At 37.3% G+C, this 13,676-nt stretch overlaps 1 protein-coding gene across 2 annotated transcripts in view; it reads right to left on the minus strand.

The window, feature by feature from the left end:
* The window catches only part of MOSPD2 (motile sperm domain containing 2), a 56,496-nt gene that overhangs the window by 21,148 nt on the left and 21,672 nt on the right, over window positions 1-13,676 (minus strand). For both annotated transcript variants that reach the window (XM_033201050.1, XM_033201049.1), the window contains exons 3-6: window positions 8,151-8,306; window positions 5,618-5,704; window positions 3,779-3,933; window positions 420-480 (exon numbers count right to left, since the gene is read on the minus strand). In XM_033201050.1, the coding sequence (XP_033056941.1) occupies window positions 420-480; window positions 3,779-3,933; window positions 5,618-5,704; window positions 8,151-8,306 (459 nt within the window). The remainder of the gene's footprint in view (window positions 1-419; window positions 481-3,778; window positions 3,934-5,617; window positions 5,705-8,150; window positions 8,307-13,676) is intronic.

A 13,676-nucleotide genomic window follows, 5' to 3' on the forward strand; every position in this document is an offset into this window, starting at 1 on the left:
CTTTATATATCAATACTGCTTATCATACAGTGTACTTTATCAGTACTGCTTATCTGTTTCATATAATAAATACTATTTGAAATGAATTTCTAAATTAAAATATTAGTAAAAATGAGATAATTTTGAAATAAATGTATGCTTTTATGTACCTACGTGTGTGAGTGGGTGTGTGTGTTATAGGATGCCATACATATGGTTTAGAACTTAAACTCTTAAAATTAACTGTGAAGGACAATGAATACTTATGAAAAACTGTCCTCTGTATGTGTTAGAATAATGTCTATGAACATATTTAAAATTCTTCATCAGAAAACAAAGTTTCAGGTATGAAAGTCTATAATACTATAAGGCTCCACAATTCTCAGACATTGTCTACAGTTTCAATATGTTATATTTTTATAAAGGAGTAAGTTACTTACAGAGGTATTTAGGGTAATAAACCTTAAAGCAGTTGATGATAAAGCGTACAAAGTCCATGTCCTAAAATAAAGATTAAATCTTTAAGACTGTCCACATTAGGTAACTTAAAATTGCACATTTCTAAAGGTGAGAAATTATTAAATACAAATGAGACAATTATTAAATTCTTTAAAAAGTAAGCTCATATGTAAATATCTATATTCTCAAGGATTAGGTTTTAGGTCATTAAGCTATTTATAATAATCAGCCCTAAAACTGACCTGAAGAAACCAGATGCTTTAGTGATGTTTTAAAATTATTCACATTACCTCAAACTAGTTACGTACTTCAGGCTGCTAAGGCAACGGGGCATAAAATGGATCTAAAAGCAATCTCCATAGAGAAATTCTAAAATTCTGTTGAATAACTAAAGAATTATTGAAACAAGTAAACAGTTTATAATCAGACTACTTGGAATGATAATACACATGTATGTAAATTCTCATATATTTGCTTTTTAATCCTAATTTTTACACCTCATAACAGTGTCAATAAAATATATTTTATCAATCTTTTTTAATGACAATATTAATCTAATCACATTGGCCTGCTGTATCTACTCCACTTCTGGCTTTTTTCATTTTATTTAGAGACCTATAATTAGTTTTTCAGTTTATATTCCAGTGTTGTTCACTGATTCTGATTTCTGGGAGACTACAAACATAGCTATCTGGTTGGTTCTACTGCTTTGAGCACAACAACAGTAAATTAGGTCATTAAGGTTATTATTTCCATGGGTCATTTTACTCCATGGCCACATACTGATTCACTAATTCCGATTGGTCGTCTTATAAAGACTGTGGAATGAAAGATATAACCAAGCAAAGTGAAATCCATCACAATTACTGGAAAGGTGGGTTGTCCTAGAGATGAAAGTCTATAAATTCATCCCTGGAATGTTAGTTGCAGCATCTTTAATTGCAGTAAACTAAAAGTAAGCGTCCTTAACTATCTTAAGTATTTGTTATGGGTATATATATAATAATACCTTTGTGTGTGTGTGTGTGTATATATATATATAAAATAATACCTTTGTGTGTGTATATATGTATATAAAATAATACCTTTGTAACTAATTATAGCCACTGTGCATGGAGTTTTCATAATTGGTAGTTAAGTAACAGTCAAAGAAAATGGCTGAAAAGAACCAGTTATATAAAAATTTGGTTACCTAGTTTACCTAGTTTATAATTTATGGCCCCCAGAGACTTTGTCTAAATAGTCTTGGTATAACATTCTTGTTTCTATCATTTATTTAATTGAATATCCTTCTTCGTAAAATGGTGAGTTACTGCTAATTCAAGTGGATATGATAAGATGTCACTGGTATATTCTATTAATGGAGACTACAAGAAATAGCTCCATCAACCCTATTGCTCAGCATTATATAAGGAAGTTTTCGAGGCTGTTATTCATTATCTTGTAAAACGTCCTTTTGAGGACCCATGAAAGACTTTCTAGTTCAAGTATTAGGAATGCATATACTTCTAAGACACTGGTTGTGAAGGATGGTTGCTGAATAATTTTAAATGATTACATTTCTTTCAGCCAGGCAGCTGAAAGCTTAGAGCCAAACTGGTGTCCCAACTCTAGCAAATGATTTTCTTATTTTTGCCTTGAGATTTTGTAGACATCTTTATAAGCTCACTTAAATTCTTTGTGAATCATGAAAGGGTCATTTATCAAAATAAATTATTCAGCAAGATTCAAGTATTTTAAAACATTAATAATGACTTAAATTCTTAGCAGTGCAAATACACCTTATTTACAAATTAAAGATGGTGAGATATAAGTAGCTTGAAAAAAATAAAACAGTTCAAGTCAATTCTCTTATACTTGGCAACAAAAATATTAACATTTATTCTTCATGATTCTGGGTTATAATTAGGAAACTATCATATCCAAAGGATAAAAGAATCATGATTTATTTTTATGGCATATTTATTTATCTAGGCAAATTGATTTTGATTTTGGATATAAAATAATTTACTCTCTCTAATTTAAAACCCATTGACAAGGAAACTAGGTTGGAAAACTCCAGGGCATTGGATCCTTGAAAATTAAAGAGAAATAGAAACATGAAAAAAAATTTGTGGTCCTGCCACTGCAAAAAAACTCTTGTTAGCAGTTCTCTCTAGCCTATTTTGTGTTTGTTATAATGTCTACAGTTTCCTTTGTTGGGCTATGTATCACCATGGTATAGTACACATGCATATTACAGTATGTGTAATCAAACAGCTTTTTTCATCTCAGAAAAAAGTGTGCTCTCCAATATTACTATAAATTCCTTATAAACAACATTTTACATAGCTATATATACTCCATCAATTAGATATACCATAATCTGCCATTTCATCATGTTGAACATTTACATTTCTTTTCTAATTTTTCATTACTTTAAATGACACTGAGAAAATATTTTGATATATGATGCTTTTTCTGTATTCAGGATTATTTCTTTAGAATAGATTTCCAGAAGTTGGTTACCAGGCAAAGAGTATAAATACGAACACTTTAAGGTTCTTAACATACTTTGCCAAATGGAATTCCGAAAAGATTTCAACACTGCCCTGAGAACGTTTGCGAATACGACATTACTGCTCTCAGAATCAGCCACAGATTAAATATAAGAGACTGTAGTTAGAATAAACGTGCCAAGTAATCTCAATTGCTGCTGAAGGGTTTGTAGGTATCACTAAGGTCACAAGGACCCAAATTAAAGACAGGTAGGTTTTACTTATTTTTCAAGCTTGGCAAAATCACCTGAAGAAAACTGGTTTCCAAAGCTAACCAAATCAAACAGATAGAAAACAAATCCAAACAAGCAAACAAAAACACTCAATAAAATCACAAAGTGTTATATGTGCAAAACTCATGTGAACATCTTGCAACTGTAAAACATGGTATGAATATAACAAATTCGAGATGGTCTATTACCTTACTTGATATTTCCTGAATATACTACTCTGTGGCACACACTGGGGCAGGTGCTATAGGATATTAGCTTTGATATCAAAGTTCACAGTTATCACATCGATTCATACCTTGCCAGCCTTGACATGCTACCTCCCCATCCTGTGTCTCAGACAAGGAACATTTCTAGGAAATCAACAGTTTCAACGCCAAATACAGAAACAAATTTAATTCTTTGCAAACCCTATTCCATGTTTGACTACACTCACGCTGCAAGGAGAAAAAATAAATCCCTAATATAAGTTAGTTACCTCAATTTTACAGCAATATGTGGTTGGCAGCAAGGACAGGAGAAAGGGAGGAAGCCATGATAAACACTGATTTGGAATGAATGAAAAATGCTTACAATGCTATTTATTCCAGTTTCTGACAGGTCAAACATCACTGTTACAGGTTTCCCATTTTCCCTCTTAGCATAACGCTCCAACCAGAATGCTATGAGCTTCTTTTTGTCCGATATGGTTTTCTGGTCTTTTATATGATACTTCACCCTGATCCAGACTTTAAGCAGAAGATAAAAATAAGAACAAGAATTATGGCATTATATTATTATTATACATATATATTGTCTTTCCCTTGACATTTTTCATTTACAATTCATTTTGTTTCTTAGATCAAAAACATCTCTTTCTTATTTTCAGTGAGAAACAGTTGGCACTTGAGAGCCTTAAATTAAAGAGTAGCAAAGAGATAGACTGTTTCTTTCCCTTAGGAAATAAACAAATTTCACTTGTAAGAGGGAAAAGAAAATACAGATGAACAAACACTATTTGATAATAATCTAAACGTGCTCTGCATTGTGCTTAACAAAAAAGAAAATCACTGCTTTTGTCGAGCACTGGAAAAAATGTTCCATCCAGAGGAAAGATACTGACACAGGGCGATGGAGGCATGAGCCAGTGCCGTGCATGTGTGTGGAGCACGGTAAACTGTTCAGGTGGTGGTAGCTAAGACAAATGTGATGAGTGGTGAGAGGAGAAGCAAAATAGGAAAGAACTGGACTTGAAGGACTCTGAATGAAACTCTAGGGCATTCTGATTTTCCTATTTTAGAACACCTTTCAGGCAATAGCACAGAGGATAGAGTGGAGGAGGCAGAGAAGGAAACCCACCAGGTTATGACCTGGGAAGGGACTGGGGCAAAGGGGTAGTAGTTAGAAACTGAATTGAGGAAGTAGCTGGTGAGGATGGAAAAAAGGCCAAATTGAAGCTATATTAGAGGAAGAGCCAATGAGTGGGCCTGAGGTGGGCAATACAGAAAGTGAGCAAGTGGAGGGGCATGGATGTTCAGTAGTGTGTTGTGCTAAAGGCTGCTGACAGGCAGGTGGGGCCAGCCAGTGGGTAGCTAGGTATGTGCATGTGTCCCGGGATAGTGTGGGGTCAATACTGTGCTGGGGGAGGTAGCTAAAGCTGCCAAGATGCTCGTGATTGATCACCCAAGGACACTGTATCAGCTGTAAAGTAAAAGATGTAAGAAAGGAATAAAGCCTGGGAAACACCTTTAAGGGACAGGAGGAAGAAGAAAAATGAGAAAAAAAGGTTGAAAAGGAAGCGGTGGCAGTAAGAGGAAAATGCAAAAAGAGTATTGCTGAAACAGGGACAGACAACATGCTATGGAGAAGTGAAGATGAGTGCAGGACATCTGTTCAGTATGGGGCTCAAACTCGCCTGCCAAGTTGCATCCCGGGTACAAAACCAGGCTGGATTTGGGGCCAGTGGGAGAGAGGTATAACAGGGGAGTCATTGGAACAAAAGAGATGATTCTTACTGTTCCTTTCATTATAATGCACATTTCAGAAAAAGCTAGAGTGAGATTATGGGAGACTTGAAAAGGAAAAGGCCTACTTAGCAACCTTTAGCGACTGTCAAAAAAAATTCTCCATAAAAACACTAAGTTGAGTTTTAATATCACAGTCAGATTAGAAAGAAGATAATGACTCTGAATTAAATAACTTTGTTTATGCTGTAGGATGCAGCGCTTGCCTTTATTGCCTACTTTATTATAACGCAAACAGTATGCACAGCTACTAAGTATCTAACACTCTGTAAAAACGGTTCTACCAATCCCTCATTGCAGTAGACTTGAGGAGTGCTACAGATGGAGAAAGTTCTGCTAATTCTTAATTCAGCTGACATAGATATCTCAATCTCAAAATCTTGAAAAGCCAGAACATAAATATACTTACACAATTTGTTACCTTCTTTGTCATAACCATGGAGATAAATAACACCAATTTCCAATAACCATCTGGGAATGGAGGATTCACTAAGGTCTAAAAAGTGGTAAGCTTTGATCAGTAGTTGTAATTTAGGGGTTTAAAAATAAAACTCATAATGTAAAGATAATGTTATGTAGTAGTTCTGATATTTAAAAATGATACAATGTACCCAAACATTCAAAAAGAAAGTCTCTGGCAATATAAAGTGGTGTTTCCTACCAAGGAAACAAACGAAATAATGACACAGGTGACCAAAATGGATAAACTCCGTTCCCCTGAGAGGTCATTATTTATGTGTATACATTTCCACATTTTGATTGTTTCACATAATGACTTGCAAACAAATATCACTATCAGAGTTTCAAGAGAACATTCCAGTAAATATCCACATTGCAGCCTCAGAATTAGTAGAAAAAAATCACTTTGGTTTCTTTAGTAAAATGGTATTTTTCTATTAGGTTGGTGCAAAAGTAACTGTGGTATTTGCAGTTAAACATAATGGCAAATGCTGCAATTACTTTTGCACCAATCTAATACGAAGTTTGTTATCTAGTAGACTTTAATGCATTTAAAAACCTTTAGGAAAGTGGAAAATACTTCAAGAAAAATGGCCAGGCATGGTGACTCATAAAATCCCAGCACTTTGGGAGGCCAACACGGGAGTATCATTTGAGGCCAGGAGTTCGAGACCAGCCTGGGCAACACAGTGAGAATCCCTCTCTACAAAGATAAATATATAAAAATTAGGCCGGGCGCGGTGGCTCACGCCTGTAATCCCAGCACTTTGGGAGTCTGAGGCGGGTGGATCACAAGGTCAGGAGATTGACACCATCCTGGCTAACACGGTGAAACCCTGTCTCTGCTAAAAATACAAAAAATTAGCCAGGCTTTGTGGTGGGCGCCTGTAGTCCTAGCTACTTGGGAGGCTGAGGCAGGAGAATGGTGTGAACCCGGGAGGCGGAGCTTGCAGTAAGCCGAGATCGTGCCATGCACTCCAGCCTGGGCGACAGAGCGAGACTCTGTCTCAAAAATAATAATAATAATAATGACAAACAAATTAAAAATAAATAAATAAAAATTAGCCAGGCATGGTGGCATATGCCTGCCGTCCCAGCTACTCAGGAGGGTGAGGTGGGAGGCTTACCTGAGCCCAGGCATTGAAGGCTGCAGTGAGCTATGATCACAACACTGCATTCCAGCCTGGGTGACAGAGCAAGACCCTGTCTCAAAATAAAATAAAAGAAAGAAAGAAAAGAGAAAATAAGAAATGAAAACAAAAAATGTGAGGACTTGAACTTCAGCAGGAGGAACAAACAGAGTGCCTCTCCAGTTTTTGGGGAGGCTAAGGATCAACATAGCAAGGCAGCAAATGCCAATGCTTTTGTTTCACTCACCAGCAGTACCTTAAGATCTTTCAAAGATTTATCTTTCCCCATCCCCTTTTACCAGATCTCTGCTATTTTCCACCAGAAAATAGCAATTCTATGTAAGAAAACAAACATTGTTGAATTTAAATATTTATTGGGTACTTAATTCATTTAGAAATATCAGATTTATATTTCTTTGTTTGGTTAATAAATGCTTCACTGTTGAAATTACCTACGGTTGTTAAATTTCCAATCACGTTATTTCTTACTACTCCCCTTTTCAGGGAGTCCTTCTGCAAGCATAAAGAGTAAGGAGAGTATCTGCTCTAGATTTATTTGTTGACCATTTTGTGTTAAGTCTTCAGATTCAAGTCACTTCAGAGGTTATAATCCTCAAGGACAGAAAATTCTGCTTTATGCCTAACTGAAATCAGAAGTTATGCCAGTTTCTTCTTATTCAATTTTTTGGAGGAGAGAACTAACAGGTCATCATATACTTGAAGACCATTATAAAACTACAAGACTTGAAACTCCCATTTTTGGAAAAAAATTCAATCTAGTAGCAGACTTAGAAATTAAGAAGCTAAGGCTGCATGTACCCCAAAATATATACATCTACTATGTACCGACAAAAATAAAAACAATATAAAGAGAAGACTGTGATAGGCTTCCCTGGGGATAAGCTTGCATTTTTGGGGTGACTCTCATTCATTTAAGAATTCTATATGGTGCACCTATTAACCTATTAGCACAAGGAACTGTGGGGATAGAGAAGGGCATAGGAAATAATTGAGAAAAATGGACAGTATCTCCTTATTTCTAGGCCTAGTAGCAAAGCTACTGTCTTGCTATTGCTTAATGGTACTGAATTAAACACAGATTAGGAAACTCTGCTGTGACTGAAGAATCTGAGTGTGATTCTGCTCTCTGGTGATCTGATTTCCTTATGAACGTTCCTACTAAAAAGACTTATAAGCTGTTCCTTTGAAAGTATTACTGGGTCTTTATAAATAATTATATTTTGGTGTTTATGATGACTGCTAGGAGTATGTGCAAATACATGATTAGATAAATGTAAAACAATACCATTTATACAGGATATATTACAGTCAAGGTTAAATTGAACAGCTTACCATTGACAGAAATTTCTTTCCTCCACTGAAAACTCTCATCGAGCATCTTCAGTGTTTCATCTACAATATTATGTCTCCAAGATAAGTAACTTTCAACCCAGTTATCATCTTGTTGTAGCCTTTCAACATCACGTGCATCATATTTATCTGACTTATCTAGGGAAAAAACAGGAATAAACATCCAAGTCAGATTAATTCTGCAGCAGAAAATAACCACTAATGGCAAAGGAGAAGAAAGACTTCAAAGACAAAGTTAAGCTATTTGAGGATAGACTCAGGGATGTAGTTCAGATAAAAGTGCCATTTAAAAGATTGATGGTGCTATTGTCTGGGATATGGTTTGTTTGGTTCCCCCAAGTCTCTTGTTGAAATCTGATGCCCAGTGTTGGAGGTGGGGCCTAGTGGGAGGTGTTTGGGTCATGGGGAGGACCCCTCAAGAGTGGTTTGGTGTCATTCTCATGACAACGACTGAATTCTTGCTCTTAGTTCACACTCGCCAGGCTCACCTCCTCCTTTTTCTCTTGCCTTTTCTCTCACCATGTGATGCCTGCTTTCCTTCGTCTTATGTCATGAGTGGAATCTTCCTCAGGTCCTGACCAGAAGCAGATACTGACACCATATTTCTTGCATAGCCTGCAGAACCATGGGCCAAATAAACCTCTTTTCTTTGTACATCACTCAGCCTCAGGTATTCCTTTATAGCAACACAAATGGACTAAGACTGATGGAATTTCCAAGTGTGAGGAGAATACAGTTATCCAAAGACTGCAGGTTTAAATAAGCCACTACAGATGTTAAAAATTACACCAGAGTAAAATATTTGGTACAGCCCTCTCTAAAACTATACACCAACATCTGGGAAGATGAATTATGTTATCTGAACTTGAAATTCTTAAGTCAATGAAAAATAAAGAAATTTCATACGTAAAGAAATAACTAAGTTGTACTTTAAAAAGACATTTGTTTGGCAAGTGTCATTAAAAAAAAATTAAGTAGGCTGGGTGTGGTGACTCATGCCTGTAATCCCAGCACTTTGGGAGGCTGAGGTGTGCAGATCACCTGAGGTCAGGAGTTTGAGACCAGCCTGGGCAACATGGAGGAACCCCCACTCTACTAAAAATACAAAAATTAGCTGGGCATGGTGGCGCACCCTGTAGTCCCAGCTACCTGGGTGGCTGAGGCAAAAGAATCGCTTGAACCCGGGAGGCGGAGGTTGCAGTGAGCTGAGATTGTGCCACTGCACTCCAGCCTGGGTGACTGAGTGAGACTCTGTCTAAAATAAATAAATAAATAAATAAAATTAAATACAAAAATAAGGACAAAAAAAGAAAACAACAACAACAATAAAAAAACAGTAAAAAAAAAAAAATTAACTAAGTACCTATGGAAAACTGATCATGTATGCCATATTATGGTATTTACTATTTTCAGGCTCTGGCCAACATTTTCAATAATTTCTTGGAAAAATTATTTCTAATAACAATAATTTCTCATCATTTGCTCTCACACACACTCTATTCCCACTAATTTGCATAGCAGACATTCCTCCTTCCTTGCCCTGCTCTATTATCCTGTAACTGAACTTCCCTTATCTCTGCACATCCAAATGCTACCATTCTGCAAGTCTCCTTTCAAATGCTCCTCTTTTCATAAAATTTTCCCTGAGTCTAGAAGTATTAGGTTGGTGCAAAAGCAATTACTTTTATGGGACTTGAACTAAGCTTTTCTTAAGGTGCTTACCACTTTTACCTTGAAATAAGAGTTACTGGCATGGAAGACATATCTCCCAATAGACAGTAGAGACAGACAGTCTATACATCTAAGCATCCTCCAAAGCAGATTACAGTAGTGCCAATGAAGAGGCCTTCCATAAACATCTGTTGATGGAATCTATTCCTTTTCATTTTTTTCTCAGTTAGTCATACCCTCCTAAGGTTCATACAAAAAAACAAAACAAAACAAAGCAAAACAACTTCAGGAAATTCCCTGGCTCCTTCATTTCCTTTTCTTCTGCATCTAGTTAGTTGCCAGGTTTTATGGATTCTATCTCTTCTTGATTTGCACTGCCTTACTTCAGGCCCTCAGAGATAATAGCTGAAAGGCCAGGAAAACATAAAATGCATTCAGAGAATTGTCTTCCTTGAGTCTCAATTTCCTTATCTTTAAGCTGTTTTACATACTCACAATGCTGTATGAGGATTGGATGAAAAAGTGTATATATATGAAAGTATTTGGAAATTTAAGGCATTATAAAATATAAGATGAGGCCATAAATCACGCATCTGTAAGAGTGTTGTCTTGGATATGGCTTTTAATATCTGGGTTGTATTTTTCTAATCTATAAAATGAGTTGTTCTGTGGTAGGTAATCTTAGACATTGTTATTTAGCTCTGCTATTTGAAAATTCATCAGTATTCAAAGGACATTAAAAAAATTTTTTTTCAAATAAAGAGGGTGGCCTGTGAAACATGACTAATTCAGTTGGCAACTCAAACATATCTAGCATGTAGAAGTGTTTTATGCATAGTTCCCCATTTTGTCACACAGAACATTGAAAGGACATGTATTCAAGGGTCAAGACTTAATACATCAAGCCTGTAATCCCAGCACTTTGGGAGGCCGAGACGGGCGGATCACGAGGTCAGGAGATCGAGACCATCCTGGCGAACACTGTGAAACCCCGTCTCTACTAAAAAATACAAAAAAAAAACTAGCCGGGCGAGGTGGCGGGCGCCTGTAGTCCCAGCTACTCGGGAGACTGAGGCAGGAGAATGGCGTGAACCCGGGAGGCGGAGCTTGCAGTGAGCTGAGATCCGGCCACTGCACTCCAGCCCCGGCGACAGAGCAAGACTCCGTCTCAAAAAAAAAAAAAAAAAGACTTAATACAATTTACTGTTTTATCAGGGACTTTCTAAAATAAAATGGGCTGTTTTTTTTTTTTTAAACTAAGAATGCTGACAATGAAGACTACAATGACTACCTGCCTTGATTTGGGCGAAGCAACCAGTACTGATTACATGCCATTGCTTCTGTGTAATCAGTGCAAATGTAAAGAAAGTGAAAAAGGCAAATGATATCTTAGCATTATTATGAAAACAGTTTTGACCTCATAGCTTTCTGAAAGTCTTGGCCATCCCCGAGGGTCCCCAGATATATTCTAAAAACCAACTACTTAGAACAATATATGGCAAGTGGTAAAAAGTCAGCAAATATTAGCCATATTAAGAAGAATAAAACACTATTGTTGTTGTTGTCATTTTTCCCACCACTGCTAGTACCATCACTAGGGATACCATAAAAGAATGAATGCCCATTACTAAGAAATTTAAAGTCCATGGCTCTTTGATAGCTTTCAGCAATGTTGATCTTTGAAATTAGAAATCCCCATTTATATTAAAATGATTTTTATTAATGTTCTTACATATAACATGCTAGTTGTTGACCATTTACTCCTAGACAAATAGAAATGAAATCAGAGTGGGGGAAAGAAAAGAGAAGATAAAGATTTGAGAGCTAGGCACATGGGGGTTGGGGGAGAGAGGCAGGAGAAAAGTAGAGGCAGAAGTGGACAGAGGACAACAGGACAGAGGAGAGGGGTGAGGGGGAAGAGAGGGGAAGAGACAGAATGAGACACAGAGAAGAGAAAGGTGAGGGAGGTAAAGACAGAAGAGGCAGAGAAAGAAACATAATAAAATGAGCATTGAAGGTAAGGAAAACATGGCCTGGAAGCACAAGGCCAAGGGTGATAATTAATTGTGCTTATGTCAACACAATTTGCTGCTTTCACACACAGCCTACAGACAACTGAGCCCTCAAGTGATTGGAAATTTCAGAAAACCAGTCCTTTGCTAAGTTCAGATGTGCTATGGTTTGAAGCAAGTCTCTCCTAAATTCAAGTGTTGCCAATGTGACAGGATTAAGGGTAGGGTCTTTAATAGGTGATTAGGCCATGAGGGTTCCTCCCTCATGAATGTCATTAAGGCCCTCATAAAAGAGGCTTCATGCAGCAGTGTCCTCCTCTTGCCCTTCCACTTGCTGTCACAGGAGGACACAGCAAGAAGGCCCTTACTAGACACTAAATACTGGCACCTTGATGGGAGACTTCCTAGCCTCCAAAACTGAGAAAATACATTTCTGTTCTTTATAAATTACCCTGTTCTGTTCTTTATAAATCACTCAGCCTCAGGTATTCCTTTAAAGCAAGATAAATGGACTAAGACTGAAGAAATTTCAGGTATTTTGTTATAGCATCACAAAATTGACTAAGACAAGATGTTACAGAAAGATGCTAAAGATGTACACTCAAAAAGGTTAAAGATATAAAAACATACATGAGGCCGGGCGCGGTGGCTCAAGCCTGTAATCCCAGCACTTTGGGAGGCCGAGACGGGCGGATCACGAGGTCAGGAGATCAAGACCATCCTGGCTAACACGGTGAAACCCCGTCTCTACTAAAAAATACAAAAAAAAAAAAAAAAAACGGGCGAAGTGGCGGGCGCCTGTAGTCCCAGCTAATGTAGTCCCAGCTACTCGGGAGGCTGAGGCAGGAGAATGGCGTAAACCCGGGAGGCGGAGCTTGCAGTGAGCTGAGATCGGCCACTGCACTCCAGCCTGGGAGACAGAGCGAGACTCCGTCTCAAAAAAAGCAAACAAACAACAACAACAACAACAACAAAAACACACATGAATGCACATACACACACACACCTAGGACATTTTTTTGAAAAACTTTATCAACAATTAAAGTGTAGAGATGAGGGTGAGAAGGTGTATTAGTCAGGGTTCTCTAGATGGACAGAACTAATAGGATATATATATATATATTTCCTGGGTTAGTCTGTTTTCATAATGGCTGCTGATGAAGACATACCTGAGACTGGGAAGAAGAAGAGGTTTAATGGACTGACAGTTCCACGTGGCTGGGGAGGCCTCACAATCATGGCAGAAGGCAAGGAGGAGCAAGTCATGTCTTATACGGATGGTGGCAAGCAAAGAGAGAGGTTGTGCTGGGAAACTCCCATTTTTAAAACTACCAGATCTCGTGAGACTCATTCACTATCATGAGAACAGCGCAGGAAAGACCTGCCCCCATAATTCAATCACCTCCCACCAGGTTTCTCCCACGACACATGGGAATTGTGGGGGTTATAATTCAAGATGATTTGGGTGGGGAGAGAGCCAAAGCATATCAGAAGGTGTGAATAGAATAGAATATGATCAGTTTTATAAAAAGATATATGTGTGTGTATGTGTGTGTGTGTGTATATATATTCTCCCAATACTTGTCCTCATACACAAATGATACCTTGTCTCATAACAATGGTGAAAACCACATCAAAAACAACATTAATTCCAAGTGGTGGATTTTTAAGCCTCATCTCTGTATTTCTTTAAAATAGCTAATTTCAGCCAATCCTTCATGAAGAAACCTTCTTAATGAACTATCAGCACCCTGTGGTTCATTGGCCCTTCTACTATTTATTTGTTCTAACATGAATTTTGCTCTGTAAATTGTTCTTACATTTA

This window comes from Trachypithecus francoisi, unplaced genomic scaffold (assembly GCF_009764315.1).
Source record: "Trachypithecus francoisi isolate TF-2019V2 unplaced genomic scaffold, Tfra_2.0 Lachesis_group6, whole genome shotgun sequence".
NCBI lineage: Eukaryota > Metazoa > Chordata > Mammalia > Primates > Cercopithecidae > Trachypithecus > Trachypithecus francoisi.